At 39.4% G+C, this 19,798-nt stretch overlaps 2 protein-coding genes across 4 annotated transcripts in view; both read right to left on the bottom strand.

The window, feature by feature from the left end:
- Nucleotides 1-698: 698 nt before the first annotated feature.
- Nucleotides 699-8,422, bottom strand: LOC111874602 (RNA-binding protein with serine-rich domain 1-B). Of its 2 annotated transcripts, none has more exons than XM_033755499.1 (7): nucleotides 8,378-8,422; nucleotides 8,121-8,264; nucleotides 5,970-6,116; nucleotides 4,656-4,766; nucleotides 3,581-3,828; nucleotides 2,779-2,920; nucleotides 699-1,367 (listed from the first exon to the last, which is right to left on the bottom strand). In XM_033755499.1, the coding sequence occupies exons 1-7, from the start codon at nucleotides 8,407-8,409 to the stop codon at nucleotides 1,232-1,234; spliced, it is 960 nt and encodes a 319-aa protein (XP_033611390.1). In that variant the 5' UTR covers nucleotides 8,410-8,422; the 3' UTR covers nucleotides 699-1,231. The 2 variants fall into 2 exon arrangements, with proteins under 2 accessions (XP_033611390.1, XP_023726004.1); XM_023870236.1 differs by having other exon boundaries at nucleotides 2,791-2,920.
- A 4,670-nt stretch (nucleotides 8,423-13,092) lies between these two features.
- The window catches only part of LOC111873843 (NGFI-A-binding protein homolog), a 116,367-nt gene continuing 109,661 nt past the window's right edge, over nucleotides 13,093-19,798 (bottom strand). For both annotated transcript variants that reach the window (XM_023868869.2, XM_023868858.2), the window contains exons 13-14: nucleotides 19,093-19,325; nucleotides 13,093-18,170 (exon numbers count right to left, since the gene is read on the bottom strand). In XM_023868869.2, the coding sequence (XP_023724637.1) occupies nucleotides 19,116-19,325 (210 nt within the window). In that variant the 3' untranslated portion in view covers nucleotides 13,093-18,170; nucleotides 19,093-19,115. The remainder of the gene's footprint in view (nucleotides 18,171-19,092; nucleotides 19,326-19,798) is intronic.

Here is a 19,798-nt window from a genome sequence, read left to right as displayed (position 1 = left end):
AGATTCTTGCAATAAGAGTAATATTTATGCTTTTCATACTGAATGCATTAAAAATTTTAGTTGCTTCGAATACCAGGTACTCCTTTCATAACATAAGTGTCTGAACCATTAAGTTGATCAGTCACCTCCATCTACTGCCATAATTATGAGTGGAGCCATACCTCCATCCCCCATGTCTTCATGGAGGGCTACACAGGGCCAAGTTTTATAACTGCAATACGACTCATTAATTCCTTTCACATATATGGCAACATTTCTCATTTTAGTCACTGACAACATAATAATTTAAAATTTATTGTGTCTATCTGAATCGGTCAAAAAAAAAATATGTCCACATTTCACCCACTGGACATGTGCCCTTTTCCAACTAACTGAAGAGTTCTGAAACTTTGTTACACTGTGACTCCCTAAAATACCAAACCCCACCTCTCCTAGTCAGTGAAAAGCACAGCTGCGTACATTGCTGTGGGTCTATTGCAAACGAACACATGCATACATCTCCACACAAACGTCACCATAAGCCCAATTTGCATTTTAGAGACAGGAAAAGAAAATGTATACTTTTTTGCAAAATGTAATGAAGTTGGATTTGAGAGCACACATCTTTCCAGCCACCTTCACTAAGTTTCTTTGTAAAGTTAATTTACTCCATATGCATTCATTCTGGGGAGTATCAGAAAAATTAATGCTTCTTTATCTTGAAATATCTTTATTTCAGTAATCAGCATTTTCTTTATATAAAATACAAGAGTTCTTCAGCACAATTTACAAATTGAATGCAGGGTTCAAAACTATACCCTGAAGCAAAGACTCACATACTAACACTACACTTTGTATATAACACATCTGTCACCTGTCATTTCACATACTTAACCTGCAATGGTCTGTACTTACATCGATGGATGTAGGAACACAAACAAAGCAACCCATTTATATGAAGAGAACAACTGAAATTCACTAACTAACTAACTAAAGAACTCATTTGTATTTAGATAGAAGTACTGAATTTCAAGTAGAAAAACAGTATCCCTGGGCAGTTATTCAGACTGCACAATTGACCAAGCAGCTGGAGTAAACCATCAGGGATGCATTCTGGATCTATGGAAGGTGGAATCACATTCTCATAGCAGTGGCACTGTTTACTCATGGAAGTGCTTGCTATATACAAGAGCAAGTTGCTGTCTTCACATGATGCAAAGTACTGCCAGACAGCTCTGTCATGCTACATCAATTAACGAGAACTGCTCGAACTGGAACGACTGTATCGACGTCTCCTTGCAGGACTCCGAGAACGGGACCTTGTACGTGGGCGACGTCGTGGGGGTGGAGATCTTCTTCTTGGTGGCAGTGGAGAGCGACGGCGGTATCTGTAAAGATAAGTTTATAGGCACATCAAATGCTGGGGCTACTGACACATATCTCCCATTTAAATCACACCCAGTATCCTGGTATTCTTTTTTATTGCTAGTAGGGTGGGACTAAGTCCCTTGTACTGCGGCCACTTCTGGCCTATTGCACCAGCGCCAGATGATAGGTGAGGGTGATTGTGGAGCAATTGGTGGAATGAAGATTGGCAGGGGAAACCAAAGTACTTGGAGAAAACCTGCCCCAGCGCCACTTTGTCCACCACAAATCCCACTTGATCAGACCCAGTTTCGATTAACACATACATGGTTTACTGTTCATCTGGATTTACAGTGACTGCAATGTGTGATGGGGTGACAAAGTACCCAGAGCTGGAAGAGATGACAGCTGGCTAGCTGAAACATTTGGTGAAAGAGTCAAGCATGCCACTATGTTGGGCATCAGTAGTACAACATCAAGTTTGCAACATGACCTTTTGCTGAAATCCAGTCAGTAGTAAAGGATGAAGCTGAGGGAGGTGAGGGAAACACGCAACATAAAATGTCCCATGTCTTGCAAGAAACGCATCTATTTTGTGCTATGAAGCATGGCTTGTTCAATCTGATTACAGAACAAAGTTGAGGTTTCAGTACCTTGGGCATCTAACTAAGAAATCATTTCGGCTTCTACTGACAAAAACTTTGGCACTAAATTTGACAGCAATATGGTACACTGTAAGATTATGAGAAACTGATCTGGGTGAGGCACTGTGGATCAGATGAGTCTCGAGCCATCCCTCTATTTCAGCAAACTCACGTTACTGTGATACTTTCTTCATGTTATCCGATTCAAACACCAAAGCAAGATTTGGGACAAAAAGCATCTTCCTTTCCTGTGTTCATAATAATTCCCCTTTTACCTTTGCTACTGGTAAATGAAGCATGTGCTATACTGCTGGACCATGCATTTCATTTAGTGCATACAGTGGACGCAGGTTTTCATGTAAATTATTTCTCATTTCTCTATCGCATAATACGTTTTAAGTATTATCTTTCTGAGATATACGTTTCAGTTCTCAGCAGCATTAAGTCTCATGTCACGCTACATAAACCCCCAAGATGTGATGATAACATTCAACGGTACAGAGTACTAAAATATGTTCTTAAATACTACACGGAGACATGATAACAATAACATTAATGGAGCAAGCAGGCATAGTAGTAATGCTCTGTACTCGTATTTGGGAGGTGTTTGCTTCAAACCTTGGCCAGGACACTATTTTGTCTGAGGTTTTTCATTGTTTTCCTCAGTCCCTCTAGGCAAGTACTGAGTATCCTGATTAGGCCATGAATGCTTCCTTCCAATCCATCATTCATCCCACAATTCAGTCCAGACCTGAAAGCAGCATAAAAATCCACCCCCCCACCCACCCACCTAAACACTAACCGAGGTGGAGAACGTCCCCAGCGAGGAGGTGGCCTTCGTAGAGGCATGGGTGGGCTGCGACGAGGTGGCACTGGCCTGGGTTTTGGTAGAAGCACTGGCGCCGCAGTAATTTCCTGCCCATCAATCTGTCCTGTAACAAGAACAATTACATATGAACTCTGCATCATTCACTCTGAAGACAGCAACTGCACTGTACTTCAAAATAATGCAACCACTTCCAGACATGCCATGGCTAAACCCCAAAGGTCAAAGTTACATAACACTCAANTGTATTGGGCAAGTAACAGGAAACAGATGAAGATAACTGATTACTGTACTCGTATCTAGGTACAGTAAGGCACAACAATTGATGTAATCTACTGTAATTTGGTGAGTAGGCCTACCTTTAATATACAGTATTAGTGCGGTGTGTATTGTCAGTGAAAAGCGCTGTAATATGTCTTTGATATTACACATTTGGGCAATTCCAAGTTAATGTTACGTTAGTCTGTACTTAACTACGCATTCCACTAAAAAAATGCAACATTTTAACTCGGTTTTTGGTAGATTTTTATGTGACTAACATAAGGCTACTGTGGAAGTGCCCATTTCAGTTACAATGACATTCATTTATAACGACACTATTTTTAGGTCCCTTTGATGACGTTATAACCAAGTTCTACTGTATTATTGATATCAATGTGTATTATATATAAGAAAGCCCAAACAGAGATATCAATTAATGCCAAGATTACAGATGAAGATCATATTTATAAACATAACTGCATTTTCTCTTGCCTGTCTCCCGTACCTCCATCCATGTGTTTCATAGCATTTTCTGCTTCATTGGGAGTCTCAAATTCTATGTAAGCAAAACCTCGCCCAGTATGTGTGTGTAGTCTATCTTGCGGGAAGTCCACACTTTTCACTGTGCCATAGGTTGAAAATATTTCCAGAATGTGATCCCGTGTAACATTGCGGGTAAGGCGCCCCACATGAATCTTTGTGGGGCGTGGCGTGGGCGAACGTTCCTTACGTTTCCGACGAGGGGAAGCAGACCTGCAATAATACAATGAGACAGGAAGTAAATTACACAACATTCATCATTCACGTCTTGTCAATGCGAAACTTACGCAGCACATTAAAAAAGAATGGTGCTTAGGATACTAGCATTTCTCAAAACAGAATACTATGCATCCAACCCATCATGGAAAACAGTACCATCTAATTTGTGTAATGCAAGTCAGGTGCATCTACTGAAGTAAAGGTTATGCTGCATTCTTGTATATGAAATCTGATGCACATTTCAGCACTTCTGCGACGTAAAAACATTATAATTATTTTATTACATTTTGCACACTCTGTACATCGCATTAAGATGACGATTAACAACAAAGGAAAAGCTATCTATATGCCACCAAGACATACTGGAAGTGAGCCCAGGTACTGAGGGAATCATGAATATGATGACAATGCAAGTCTCCACATTCCCACTCAATACTCAACTTTGTCAGCTGTATTTATTTATTTATGGTTTACTTAATGACCTTGTAACTCAGATTATATAGCACACTGAGCAACATAATTAACTGTGAATTGGAAAGGATGTAGAAGCAGTCATGGTCTCATTTCAGGTACTATTCCAATATTCACCCGAGGGGGACTACAAAAACCAGAGGATAAAAAACTAGTCAAAGGGTCAGATGCGAAGTGTTACTGCTGAGACAACTTGTTCAGTCGTGAGGTACAAGTTCTTGAACATCAGAAATTTCTTATACCAAATGCGGGTTATTTACCACACTGAAATTAAAAAATAAAATAATGTAATCCACGGTTTATACTGGGTTTCACTAAATGTGGGAACACAAAATCAGCATAATTCAAACCTGGATCGTGCTTTGGGTTTTGGTTTCTCTGGTTTCTTTCTCTTCTCTTCCTTCTCTTTGACTTTCTTCTGCTCTGCACTTCTGCTGCGACTACGGCTACCACTGGTGGCTCTGAAAGTCAAGAATTTGTGAAAAGTGCAATCATTAACACAGCTTAAAAACTTGCCAGAACAAAACAGAGTGTGTGGGCCTTAGCCATTGCATATTCCTTTATTGTGCAACCCATTTGGCATTCTAAAGAATCAAAATGCATGCTGTATCTGAGCTGTGGACAGGAACACCACTTGAAATATGACCAACAGACAACTGACTTAATAACGGTCTTCAACTACATATTATATACGCCTAGTCGTCGACTTAGGACCACAAAAAAATGAAAAATAAAATATTATTAAAATGTAGAAGTTTTTAAAAATAAATTATAAAGATGATAAAAAGATTAGAAAGGTTAAAAAATACTGTTAATAAATATATGGCTGACATAGGACTAGATCGACTTACAACCTGTCAGTCATAAGTCGACGACCAAGTGTAGTAACAAATGACACAAACACTGAATCCCACAAATCATAGTGGACACACTCGTACAGCAGACACATGATAGTGTCGTGCAAATATAAACAAGCATCACAGAGTAGACATCAGCGTCCTCTGTGGCAGTCAATATTTTAATAATACTCTGTTCAATGTGTATTGAAAAGCATAATAAAGCACATAAAACCTTACAAAACACAGAAAAGTCCATTTCTAATGTTTCTTTGGGGAGTAAGATAAGGCAAACTTGTTCCTGTGCTTAACTACTTAAGCACTACACCATGAAGGCATACGGGGGAGTGGACGTATAGACCCACATTTTCTTGACCTCGGAACCAGGAGGTGAGTGTTCAGCTTCACGCCCCGGCCGCTTTACTCCTGGGGAAAGAGCCCCCGCTACCCATTCGAAAGGAGGTTGGGTGGACCCCAGAGCCAGTCTGGACAACTTGGAGAACTGAAAATTCTTGATCCTACCGGGGCTCAAACTATGGGCCTTTGGTCATCCAGCCTGTAGTCACTATATGACTGAGATATCACGGTTCTTCTTTGGAGAGCAGTGTCTTTTAATGCAAAACTGAGGAACATTTTCAATGGAAAAAACACTGAGATTACTGACATTGAATCACTGAAACAGAACATTAATTGAGGGAAACACTAAATTGAGGAATAACAAATGGGAGTTCCAGTGTATGTGACCTGGTGTGCAATGAAGTACCGAACTATATGTCCCACATAGAAAAGTTGAGAACACTACTCCAACTGACAGGAAACAAGCCGTACCTGCGCTTGGCTCGAGCCCTTGCACCTGAGCTAGTGCTCGAACTGCCTGAACTGCTAGAAGATGAACTGGAACGTGATGTGGATCCTGAGCTTGAGCTGTGGGATGAACTTGAGCCACTTGATGACCGTGAGCTGCTGTCTGAGGAGCTGTAAAAAGACATCACTTTAGCTAAAACACAACATTAATTTTGTGGGTGTGAAACATGATCTCCTGCTCTGTAAGCATCAGTGGACAGAACTGGCTACTGCTCACACTGCATTAGTTCAGTCTCTGCTGTCAGAACCTCATATCACACACAGAGTATGTTTCGAGACACACTTTCCACTTGTATACCAGTTTTACAGTCCCACATGTGATGTATCAGCCTCACATTTCTAAAGCCTCACACTGAACGACTTCAACTGTGCTTACATTGTCGCAATCTATTCCTCATAGATAAACGCTACAACTCTTCCATTTTGTTAGCGATCTTTGATGCCGCTGCCTACTAAATGTTGCCCATTACAAAAATGTATAAGCATTATTTCCTCTCTGACATTACGGAAGGAACACAGACTGAGAGTGTTTGAGAACAGGGAGTTGAGAATAACTGGACTGAAGAGGGATGAAGTGACAGGAGGTTGGAGAAAGCCGCATAATGAGGAGCTTCATAACTTGTACTCTTCCCCATGTATAATTCGAACGATCAAGACAAGGAGGATGAGATGGGCAGAGAATGTAGCATGAATGGGGGGCAAAGTGGGATGCATGTAGAATATTGCTGGGAAAGCCAGAAGGAAAGAGATATTAGGAAGACAAACATATAGTTGGGTGGATAATATTAAATTGGATCTTAAAGAGACAGAATGGAGTGGTATTGACTGGCTTGATCTGGCTCAGGATAGGGACCAGTGAAGGGCTCTTCTGAACACAATGATGAACCTTTGGGTTCCATAAAATGCTGGGAAATTCCTGAGTAGTTACAAAATTGGCAGCTTCTCAAGAAGGGCTCTGGTCCATGAAGTTAGTTATTCTTTGTTTCCTCCACTGAATATACATGTCCCTTATAATCATGTAACTAGCCTAGCACTGATAGGGCTGCTGAAGCAGTAACACTCAACTTATATTCAGGAGGTACTTGGTACATATTTCAGCTGGGATAACAGTCCCCCTGACTTTTTCATGGCTTTCCTCAGTCCTTTCAGGCAAATCCCAGGGCTGCACCAAAGCTCAAGCGGTTAGATGCTGGCTTCCCACCGCGGCGGCCCGGGTTCGATCCCGGGTCTGGTCAAGTGGGATTTGTGGTGGACAAAGTCGCGCTGGGGCAGGTTTTCTCCGAGTACTTCGGTTTCCCCTGCCAATCTTCATTACACTAATTACTCCACAATCAGCCTCACCTATCATCTGGGGCTGGTACAATAGGCCAGAGGAAGATAACATTAGAACACAAAGAAACAGAGGGTAAACTGGAATCAACCATTCATAAGCAGGTCCAGGGTTCAGTCACACTTGGCACTTTCTTGTGAACAATGGGCTTCAGAGGAGGAATGAATGCTAGGTGCATGGCTAATAATTAACAAAGATGACACCATGTTTTGAGCATACAAACTTTTTGTCAAACCACCTCTGTTTATGTCATGAACTTCCTGGATTAAAGGCATGCCCCAAATTACAATATAATTACCATCAGAAAAGTTGGTGCGCTCTGCTCAAGCACTGGGTTCAGAGCCCCCAAGGATACTGCAGAATAAACAGTAACTTTGGCGAACATTCAGAATAATGCGAAAAATGAACTTATGACTTTTCTGCTCTAATATTCAAGTGGGTGCTTTTGTAATACCAACTCCAGTCAATAGGGCATAATATTCAACCGGCGGGAAAGCGCCAGTATTTCAAAGAACCAGTGGATAAGCTATGGCTATACATCATGAAGATAATGGGTTGGAAGAGATATGGTTATGTTATGTTAGTGATTTGGGTTCAATAATTCATTTCACTACTGCCACCATACTAGATATCTTTGGACCTTCGACAGTACGGTTCCTATGTTGGTAGGCCGTGCCGCCAAGTTTTCAGCATTAAGGTGTTAAATACCCTTGTCACCGTATTCTGAAAGGTGTGCCGGAACTCCTACACTATTACATAAAATCATGAAAGCAAGATATGCAAACCTCCGACTACTACTGCCACTGCCACTTGATGTAGACGCACTTCTCTTCTTCTTTTCTCTCCCTCTCTCTTTCTTGTTTTCTTTATTCGAGGCGTCCGAATCTGACTCACTTTTCGCATTGCTGTTTTCTCGGCGATTGCGAGCCCTAAACACCAAATACTTCATTTGTCTTACAAAGAATACGGAATAGATGATTACTGTTCAATATTATTATACTAAAACAATTCACTTCACATAAAATATAGAAACAACACTTACATTTTCTTCTTCACCTCCCCTTCGGACGGCATTGGAACCGGATGTTGAAACATCAACGCTAATCATCTTAAACTCTCACGGTTTAAATTACGTTATTGAATACCTGAACATAGATCCAAAATTGCGAAAAAGCGTTTATCAATATATTTATTTAAAAATGAATGATTCGAATATCAATTTAAGATTTATTAGATAAAGGAAACAGATTCTATAAAATTGCGCGAATTTTAAATCTCTCATTGAATACAAGTTACTAATGCCTACATCAGTAATAAAGGTTAAATGTAAAGCTGTCCCTGTGCTTAGCTAATTAAGCACGATGCCATGAAGGTGTATGATGGAGTGAATGTATAGATCCACATTTTCTTGACCTCTGGACGAGTTGGAGGTGAGAGGTCAGTTTCATGTCCCTGCTGTTTTACCCCGGAAGAAAGGGCTCCCGGTACCCGTTGGATAGGAGGTTGGGTGGACCCCAGAGCCCGTTTGGACGACGTGGATAAGAGAAAATTCTTGATCCTACTAGGACTCGAACTCCGACCCCTCGGTTGTCCAGCCCATAGTCAGTTGCTCTACTGACTGCACTATCCTGGCTCGCTAGCTCCTACATTCAGTAATAGATGAATTCATCATCATCATCATCAGTAATCTGTCAGACGACAGGTCCACAGTCTCTTCCAAAACAATTCCTCCACTTATTGCGATCTAGAGCTTTCTCCTTCAAATGACAGTATCCTCTTCTGTCCCCAAGGTCAACCAGCATCTCCTTACGTCTTCTTGTCACTTCTATCCACCCCTCTATCTTTCCTTCAATAACTTCTTTTAGAAGGCAGTTTCTGCGTAAAACATGACCAATCCAATTAGCCTTCCGTTTTCTTATTTCGTGTAGGATATTCTTCTACTCACTGACTCTAATTAACACTTCTTCATTTCTCACATAATCGGTCCAACTGATCTTCTCCATTCTTCTCCAACACCACATTTCGAAACTTTCCAGATGTTTCTGATCTACTGCCCTAAGTGTCCATGTTTCAGCCCCATACAGAGCTATGCTCCAAATGTAGCATTTCACTAGTTTCTTCCTCAAATTTAAGTCCAATTTGCTGGTAAAAAGATTCTTCTTCTTGCTAAATGCAGCTTTTGTCATGGCAATCTTGGATTTAACTTCACTAGTACACCTTACATCATCTGTTAACAAGCTACAATAGATGAATTATCTGTGTGATTTCCAGACTGTATAAACCTTTCAATGCGCTGAAAAGAAAGTAGCCTGAATTACATTAGAATTGCTTCTTTCCACATCTTTTCTAGTTCAGTACTAACTACTGTCCAATCATTTGATGCAATATAGTCTCAGTTACTGGAAGTGTCACATGAACTGCAGATAAATGTGAAAGTAAGTTCATTACCAAAATTTCATTTCTGTTCATTCTCACAGATAAAAAGAAATCCCAGCAATAATTATATTCATGATCTGCTGAATGAAAGTAATTTAGAAGCAAAATTTCATGGTGTCCTTACAGAGTATAAACATGTTGTTGTGAACAATAGCCAGAGGAGAGGAGACAATGGAAAGACAGTTTAGTGCAGTCTTTCTTCGTCCATTTTAGTTAAACATTTGGCAAGGGTCATGCAGCTATGGTATATGACCACAAAAAATTGCATAAATTCAAGAATCAAACTAAATTTCAGTCGAACACATTATTGCATCATGATATACAAATAATTTATACAACAAACTTACTTAAAAGTCACCTAATTCCATGGAGTCAATTCCTTCTTGACAGGCCAACAGTCTCTCAGCTACTGGATTATTTCCAAATATTTGATGGAATCCAAATGTTCGTTACCATGTTCACAATATCCCACCACTGATCCCTATCCTGAGCCAGAAGAATCCAGTCCATACCATCCCAATTATATTTCTCTAAGATCCATCTTAATATTATCCGCCCACCTAAGTCTATGTGTTCCTAGTTGTCTTCTTCCATCTGCTTTCCCACCAAATCTCTGCACTTCTCTCTCCTTTATGTGTGCTTCATGTCCTGCCCATCTCACCCTCCTTAATTTTTTGTCCTAATTACATTTGTGGAGGAGTACATTTAGGAAACACCTCATTATGCACTTCCCTGCAACCTCCTGTTATTTCCTTCCTCGAGTCCAAATAGTCTCTTCGGTGCCCACTTCTGAGACCCAGTGAATCTAAATACGTTTTGTTGGATGTCAAATCCAGTAGCTCTAACACCCATGGTGAGCACTGATTGTGTAGCACTTGCTTCGCTGTGGAAGGCTCTCGTAATTTCATAACAAAATATACTTTTATGGTGAGCCCCATATTCAATCCCCAAAACTGAGGACTCTCCCTTGTTGGCTGTACATGACTACTTATTCAACACATTTGCAGCCCCCTCCCCCCGCTCTTTCAAGCTGCTGTATGTTTCCAAGCAAGGCGTTTATTGTCATCTCATTTGATCCATTTTCCTATATCAATTTCAGGCTTCTGTTAGTATATTTTTCCTTGATAAAAAGGAAACTAATGAAGAGTAAAAACATGAACTAATGAGAGGGGAGAGTTTAAGTATTTGCAAAGTGAAGCAGTGGCAAAAGGAAGGCTGTAAGCAGAATTTGCAGAAGAAATAAAAGAAATGCATGAAAATTTCTTAATGATATACTGTGGGAACAGGAAATGCCAAAGGCAGGAAAAATTCTTTACATTCAAACATTAATGTATGGAGCAGTAACACAGACATAACCCAAGACATACCTGTATATCAGTAGACTAATGGCAGTTGAGATGAGATTTTTAAGAAGAGAGAAGGTAAGTCCAGACAGAACAGAGAAAACTTAAAAGGGTGGAGGGGAAAGAAGATAGGAAGATAAATACCTCAGAATATATGTGGTCATGTTTTAAAACAAATGAAGAAAAGAACATGGAAGATACAGAGGGGGAGGACCTTTGTGATGACAGAAAAGGGTGCAGAGATTTTGTTACTAGACAACCTGTAGGGGATATATGTTTACCAGAGTGTCAGAACATTGAGGTAGGAACAGCATAGCTCCACCATCTTGTTTCTGGGACATCAATAGGAACACTGCCAGATGCAACTTTCCTGTTCATTCTTCATTCATCATCTGACATCCAGGACCGAGTCTATTGCTGTTATATAAAAAGATGAGATGGGAACATTGAGGATGAAACACATAGATCCGTTCACATTTACATGAAAAGAATTTCCTGAATGTATTTAATTTCACCTCAAATTCATCTGAATAAGTAAGCATATTTTGGCATTACATGTCATTTTCATAAATTAGAATGTAAAATTATCTTTAGAAAAGATTACATTTCCAGTAGTATGGAGAACAGCGTTTTTTATTAAACAGCACACACAATGGAAATGTGACAGAGAAATGCTGTCAACATTTTTATTTCTAGCTGCTTTGTGTAGCACCAGTCATACCTGCCACCATTTGTATATTTCTTAATCAATATAATTTAGTTGCATCTGAGGTTCTCATAGCAGTGACTATGAAGAGTTCAATTTTCTGAGATATAATGATGTGTAGTCTCATGGAAATCAATCAGTGTTTGAAAGGAACATGTTGCCTCCATCTTCAATGTTGAAGCATAAGCCAAGAAATAAATGAGTACAAAGCAGGCAGCAAACAAAGCTGCTTGCTTCATGCTGGTATATTATTTGTCCTACTCCTCAGCCCTCAAGAGGGAGCCAACATGTTTCTCTAAAACATCGTTCGACTTTCACTGGACTACATGGCACTATATCACAGAAAACAGAACTGTTCACTATAACTTAGTGTTTGATAAATCGCATGTCACCTTCAGATTTCAGTAAACTCAGAAATATAGTAAAGATTTGTTCAGTTTGGGCTTGAGTGGGATGGACAAGAATTTAAGACACATTCACCAGAACAAGAGCCCACAGGAAACATGACACATGATATTTCAGACTATGCCTATACCCCACTCATATCATAAAACATATAAAATACTTTTTTTTAATGTTCACAGTATGCCTTATCATTTCTGCTAGCCATTATTCTCATTTATCACCCCATTATCATCATCATAATCACCATTTGACAGCAATAAGATCTGCCTACTGGATGTTCCAAGTAATATAAAACTTTTCAAGATAGATACCCTACACTTAACAAAATAACTAAGTAACTAACTTCTTGAGAAGCTACCAGTTGTGCAGCTACTCAAGAACTTCACAGCATTTTATGGAAACCAAAGGTTCATTACTGCGTTCAGAGGAGCCCTTCACTGGTCCCTATCCTGAGCCAGATCAATCCAATCCATATCACCCCATTCTATCTCTCTAAGATGCATTTTAATAGTATCCACCCACCTACATTTTGATCTTCCTATTGGCCTCTTTCCTTCTGGCTTTACCACCAATATCCTATATGCATTCCTCTTCACCCCATTCATGCTACATGCACTGCTCACCTCATCCTCCTTGACTTGATCATTCTAATTATACTTGGAGAAGAATATAAGTTATGAAGCCCCTCATTATGCAGTTTTTTCCAACCTCCTGTCACTTCATCCCTCTTCAGTCAAAATATTCTCCTTAGCACCCTGTTCTCAAACACCCTCAGTCTATGTTCCTCCCTTAATGTTAGAGACCAAGTTTCACACCCATACAGACCCACAGGCAAAATTATAGTTTTGTATATTTTAATTTTAACGTTTTTAGACAGCAGATGAGACAACAAATGGTTCTGGACTGAACATGCAATAAAATCCTGGTAAATTTTCAAAACACATACCATGATTGTTTAAAGCCGGTTTGACATAACCAGGGGAGAAAGAATAAGGAATGGGACAGTACAAAATAAACCAAAACTGATATAAGACCTTATGAAGAAATATTGCGGAGATAAAAATAGAAAGAAGAACACTATCTTCCAAGATGTGGTGCAATGTAGTCCAGTAATATTTCTTGCTTTGTTTTGTGCCTGCTTCTTGCTGGTTTCTTGCTTGGCTTAATGCATGACCCTGCAAATGGATGAGGCATATTCCTCCGAAATACCAGTAAAATTCTACAAGAATATATGGCGTCACATCCCAAAGACAGTTGTGTGAGAACTTCAGATCCAACATAGCTTACACCATGGTTACACTGTGCACTGTCATATTACAGTAGCAATTTCATGAAAGTCTGTTCAGCAGCTCTTGAGGTGTTACATGCAGACAGATGGATGGACAGATACAAACATAGATGGACATTTGCAGCTAGCTGGCACGTATTTGGAACTTTCAGTTGTGACGGCATCCAAAATGGATTATATTATTAAAGCACAATTTTAAACTTTCTTTAAAATAGGTGAATGATGGCTCATATTGGCTTTCATCTTATACAGCCTCATATAAGGAAACAGAGACAGAAAATATGAATCAGTACTCATGTCATTGGAAATTAAAGCCCATAAGATATACTGTCTCTTCTAAATATTGGACTGAATAGAATAGACTCAGAATGGGAAAGGAGTTTAGAAATTATGGACAGTTACAGCTCCCAATATATTTGAGCCTCTTCTTACGGATGATTCATGTTCAAAGATCCAGTTTGTAAGTCAAAACATACTTCTTTCCCATAATAAATAATGTAATTAGCAGTAGCTGAATATCTCAGCTTATGAATAAAGCGTTTAACCGAAAATATTGTATGTACTTTGTCTTATAAATGAGTGTTAAAAAGCACATTACACATCTACAGACAAATAAGCCTAGAAAACTATATACATTAGTGTAAGTAGGAACAATTCTAAGGTCATTCATATGTATAGATGTTTGCATATTGAGCATTCATATGTTGAGCCTTGAAAGTGATCTGTTTCTCGCTCTCACACGTGCTACATGACCCACTCATTACATTCTCCTTGATATGATAACTTTAACGGTTTTGGTGAGCTGTACACAGTATGAAGTTCATTATAAGACATTTTTCTTCAGCTTGCTCTTTCTACTACATCCTCACTGGCTACGCACCTGATTTGCAGCCAATGGAACACCCAAGAGCACTGCAGAGTAGAATAGGAATGGTCTGCCTCATGTTCCTACATGCTACAATGCTTTTCTTATGACATAATCTTTTCTGAATACCTGATACAAAATAGTTGTGCATTACAAGAAAATTTATGTACATTTTATTATGCCACATCACAGTGGCTGTGTTGTCTAAGGGATAAACTGTCTTCTACTGCATGAACACTGGGATCACGGGTACAAATTTTTCTTTGGGTATGGTTGTATTACTGCACTTTCTCTGTGTCTATGCTCTCCTGCATAGGCAGTTACTTTGTGACAGACCAATCTCGTCAAAAGGAGTTGTGCCAGATATCTATAAACAAGTTTCTGAAAGAAAGTTGGAGGCCTTGGACTACACTGCTCTGTCATGCCATACAAGATGAAAAATTAGAAGAAAAAAGTATTTTATTATGTTAGAAATAAACTTGTTTGGGTCTACTATAAAGTATTTCAATCTACTGCCTTTTTTCTGCTTAATCACTATGAACTATTAAGTGATTCAGTCAAAGCAAAGCACTTCATAAATATTATTATGTTTAATAAATTAGTAAATACCACAATTATGCAAATAAAGGACCAGATTCAAAGCCTTCCTAGCAATCAGCAAGACATTTATGTGGCAGGTATTCTGGTTACTGTACACTGAATCACTCTCACCACTGCAAGACTTCAAGAAAAGAAGCTGCTTGTTAATACTGATTTAGCTTGTATTTAACTCAAAAATATTTACTTAAAATAACAAAATCTTATAATACCACATCAGTCCAATATTGCAACACCCCAGTTGGAGATCTGGTGCATCACGACCATCACACATTGCTACATGGCTATTGCTTGACTTGAAACCCACAGGCACTATATCATTTGTTTCAGCCAAGCTTCTGTCTGTATCAGATACAAAACACTGCACTACAAGATTCATCACTGGCTACAGAACTACACACACACTCCAGACCGTGAAATAGATCACTTAAAACGGAAGTCGGCCTCCAGCAGTGTATGTACCTCGCCTCCAGCAGCGAGAGCACTTTATTTGCTCCAGTTCAATGTCACAGAATTTGAATATAACACAATCAAAGGAACCTCATGTTGAAATGAGATATACGGGTAATCCTTGTTATGTGTGAGTTCAAGAAATGTTAATTCATTTCAATGTGGTGAATTAATTCAAACCAATATTAATTAACAGCAACAGTAATTATGATTTCAGTGAACATGCACGAACATGGAGATTTCTGGAAGGACAACTTGATACAAGAAGCAAGTGAGAATAATAAAATAGCCTACAGGAACCTTTCTTTGGTAAAATCAACAATATAATACTGACTGAAACACTGTTGTTTATCTATGCTAGCTTCTGATTTAATCATATCTGAGAAAGAGCAGGCAGGAGAGGTTCTCTGGCTAATTGTGCTGGCCATCAAATGAACAGGTGATTCTAAAATATCTCAGGCTAACAATAGAATAGAGATGCTTGTCCAGGATGTCTGAGTTTGGAATCTGACATTATGACAATCTACTTCTTGAATCAAGTTATCTGAAACCTTACTGTTGCATACCCATCAACACACTTAATAGCATTAGCAGAGGAAGTAGAAAATCAGAATTATGCTCTTGGGTGTTGCTTGGATTTTTTGCAGGGAGAGGGGTGCCAGGTTTGAGGTGGGGGGGTTAGAATATTTGTGAATACATTTTTTAAAAAATAATTTCAGCTTTTGGTATTAATGTGTAATATATGTTCTTATTCTTTCCAAAAATCCAGGGACAACAGATACCTGCCCTCACTCCAACCCCCAGCTAGCACCCATCATCACATTAAGAATTATAATCAAAATCTCTACCAAGACTTCTCCCAATAGTTAAGCACCCTGCCTTGCTACAACTACTGATTCCAATGCAACTGCCTATGCAAATGTACTGTAACATACAAACACACTTTATCATAAATCAATGTTTATGTGGGAATCTAACTTCTGCTTCCAAGTATTTCACTTCAATAGAAGTTTTACTTTTACTCTGTGTAATTCTGTAGCCACTGAACATGTTATATATATATACAGCTATTCTTTCTATGTTACAAGATGAATCACTGCACAGACGGGACACTTGTTGGCTTGGCTCGAGTACAAAGTTTCACAGTTGTCAGCACTGTTTCACAGTTGTGGCTATGACATAACAGGACCACACATTGAAGGTAACAGGGACACAGAATGGATAATGCAGAAATTGTCTTGCTTCATTCACATACACATATCTGCAGCTCAAGCACAGTAATATACCATTTTTCTGATTTCTGATTAATCCTGAAATGGCGATTAAAATACTTAGCAACCCTTGAATACATGTATAAAATGGCCGATTACAATGTAAATATCTACACGTTACAGAGGATCATCCTTTTTAGGACATTACAGCAACTGGACTCCAACTTACGCTGTTAAGGACTAATCAGAAATATATCAACACCATTTCCCGTTGCGTAGATCCCTACTGAGCTGCAAGTTAGAAACTCTATTCATGTCAGAAAGCGAGAATTCAGGGTGGGACCATCATATATATCTGGCATGGTGATACAAAATAACATTCTTGAGTGCTGAAGGCATGCAAGCAATTCCATTCTAAAGAAGCATTCCATGCAAATATTCATAGACGTACTAAAATATCCAATTTTTGCACTTAATTTAATATTTAAGGATCATGTGTTCCTCATAGTTCACAGTTTATGCCAAAAAAAAGCAAAAATTCTATCTTAAAGTGTTAAATTATCCTAGGTTATGAGCCAGGCAGAGTAAATGTGATGTGAACACAGCCTTCAAAGACAAAGCATATGAGCCTCTATTTCAAAATGGAACATGTAGGCAAAACATACCGCATTCCCATTCTGTGGATCCTAAAATTACATTTGTTTGTATTACAGAATTTCTCCCTTACAGAAATTATAATATATGACAGTAAATTCTACAATATAGACCACAAATTTGTCTTTCCAGAAAGTTGGGATAAACATTATATTTTTAATATAAAATCTAAAATAACAGTAAATGAAGCCAAAACTAGTTTTTTCAAATAAATAATTATTTGTTAAGAAATTCAGATCATACACGTCTGAGACATACAGAAATGTGTTTCTGAAAAGCATGAGCATACTGAACTGATTAAAATTTAAACCTAAACAGTTACATTATATGCACCGAAGAAATATTTAATCTGAAATACACATTTCATTGACCACACAGGTCATGTTATATGTAAACTATTTCCTATATAACGTGTTACATTTCACATGCCTTTCAGAGAGTGTTTGGCTTTTACCGACCTCAGCATTTATGTAAATAAAATCGAATGCATGTTACATTTTGAAACACAAAACTCTGATTTTTTATGAATGAAGCTGTGACAGGACAGGGAGGCACACAAAGAGCTCTGAGTACTGACAGACAGACCCTCCTTCAGTCTGTTGCAGCAAACAGCAGCAGCAATAGCAGCAACAACAACAATAAATGAACAATAATCAACAACACGAATATCACAGTAAACTTTTGCACTTTTGCTGGGGGTAGCGTAAAGGAGATGTTCAAAACATGATAGTCACTGAATCCCTTTAATAAAAATGGTGACTGCTTGCTGTTCCTTCACACCACCTCCGGGAAGGACCTGAACCCCTTCTACATAATTCTGCCTTTTCTCTTTTTAAGGACGGCCCTCGTATCAGACTTGCATCGGTTCAAACCCTTAAACCTGAAACATACCATATGACTTCACTATCAGATCCATGTGACACAGTATCTGTACATCAATGTGAAATTTCAGGTTCTCACAGCTGTGACTATTGAGAACACCATTTTCCAGATGTTTACAGGACTTCCTGTGGAACACGCTTCAGACTAGAACAAGTGGGAGGTATCGGAAGGGGAACAGTGAGGATAGGGGTCCTGAGTGAACCAGCAGGATTACTGCCAAGGAGAACAAAATGAACAAGAGATTTTTTCTTTCTAAAGCATCCAGAATGACCCTGGGGCCTACTCAGCCTCTTATCAGAAGGGTACCAATGGCTCTTTCTCTGGGNCTGGGGGGGGGGGGTAAAGTGGCCCGGGTGTGAAGCTAACAACTCACCTCCATCCAAAGCCAGGTTAAAAATTCCTAGAACTATACCTCCACTCGTCCATACATCTTCACATCATGGTGCTTAATTATTTAAGCTTATGGCCAACTTTGCCTTTGCCTTTAAGCTTACTGAGTCTTCTGACATGTGACTATGAAAAAGAAACTCCGTGATTTCAGTCCGCAAGCTAACTATACCATCCGAGCGACCGCTGCTTGTTGGCGAAGTTTAGTGCCAACTTTTGCGGATATAGGGTGTCGCAATGTCAGCGCAACGAATCCCCATGGCCATTAATTTCGGTTCTTTATACCGGACCCGCTATTTCCTTGAAATAGCTCCTCAATTAAAATCACGAGGCTGAGTGGACCCCATTCCAGACCCACTACTTCTCAGAAAAAATCTGGTAGTGCCAGGAATCGACCCCAGACCTCTGGATCTGTAGCCAGGAACACTGACCACATTTCAGGTATAATTTTGCTACACTTGTGATCACAGCTCACTTCTATAGAGGACAAAGCTCTCAGTGTGAATGAAGTATTCTTCTGACACAAATCCTACCTCCATCCTGCTATCACGATGACTCACTCTGGCTTGGCCAGTCCTATGGTTGGTGATGGTGACATGCCAGGAGACAGGGGCTCCTGCTTCAGAAGCACAACAGGGGTGGATGCCCTCTTATCAGTACCACTTCCAGTGTCGGACATGACTGCTTTGGCTGGTGCAATTGCTGGCGACATGGACAGAGCAGGATTTGCCACTGCAATTATGTTGCCACCACTTGATGCAATCACCTGTACAAAATCAGTTCTTGAAATACCAAGCTCGTGACTTTACAAAACAAAATCTGCTACAAGGCCATAACACATATGAAGGGTATTTTATGATTGCAAGAACATGGTCTCTACACTATGCCCATTCACTGCAAGGGTTACTGCTCTTCCTGCTTGGTCACTTGAAGCAACAGTAAGCCTGGAGCAACTTCATACAGAGAAGGTTATTGGCCCACCCACAGAATCTCTTAGAATTAACTGCAGATACACAAAATACAGGGCCCATAATGCTCCTTGCATTCAAGGCCTACCATATGGAAACTTCTTGTCTAGGATATGGGTTTCTTGTGCTCTAGTATCCACCATTTTGTGTTTATGATAATCTAGTGCACACCTCAGATGGATTGTTATTTTTTCATTTATTCCCATTATTTTAAACAAATTCTTTTTCCTTATCCCTTATCGCTGGATCCCATGACAACCTTTCACATAGC

The sequence above is a fragment of the Cryptotermes secundus genome, unplaced genomic scaffold (assembly GCF_002891405.2).
Source record: "Cryptotermes secundus unplaced genomic scaffold, Csec_1.0 scaffold47, whole genome shotgun sequence".
Lineage (NCBI taxonomy): Eukaryota > Metazoa > Arthropoda > Insecta > Blattodea > Kalotermitidae > Cryptotermes > Cryptotermes secundus.
The sequence above is the reverse complement of the archived record's forward strand: the minus strand, read 5'-3'. Positions and strand labels throughout refer to the sequence as shown.

Excerpts from the sequence above, each read along its gene's own strand:
- LOC111874602 (XM_033755499.1), bottom strand. The coding sequence starts at position 8,409 with ATGCCGTCCGAAGGGGAGGTGAAGAAGAAAAT. Across the intron at positions 4,767-5,969 it reads AGGGCTCGAGCCAAGCGCAG|AGCCACCAGTGGTAGCCGTA; the intron begins GTACGGCTTGTT and ends CTTGACTTTCAG. Across the intron at positions 1,368-2,778 it reads CCACCTCGGTTAGTGTTTAG|ATACCGCCGTCGCTCTCCAC; the intron begins GTGGGTGGGTGG and ends TTATCTTTACAG.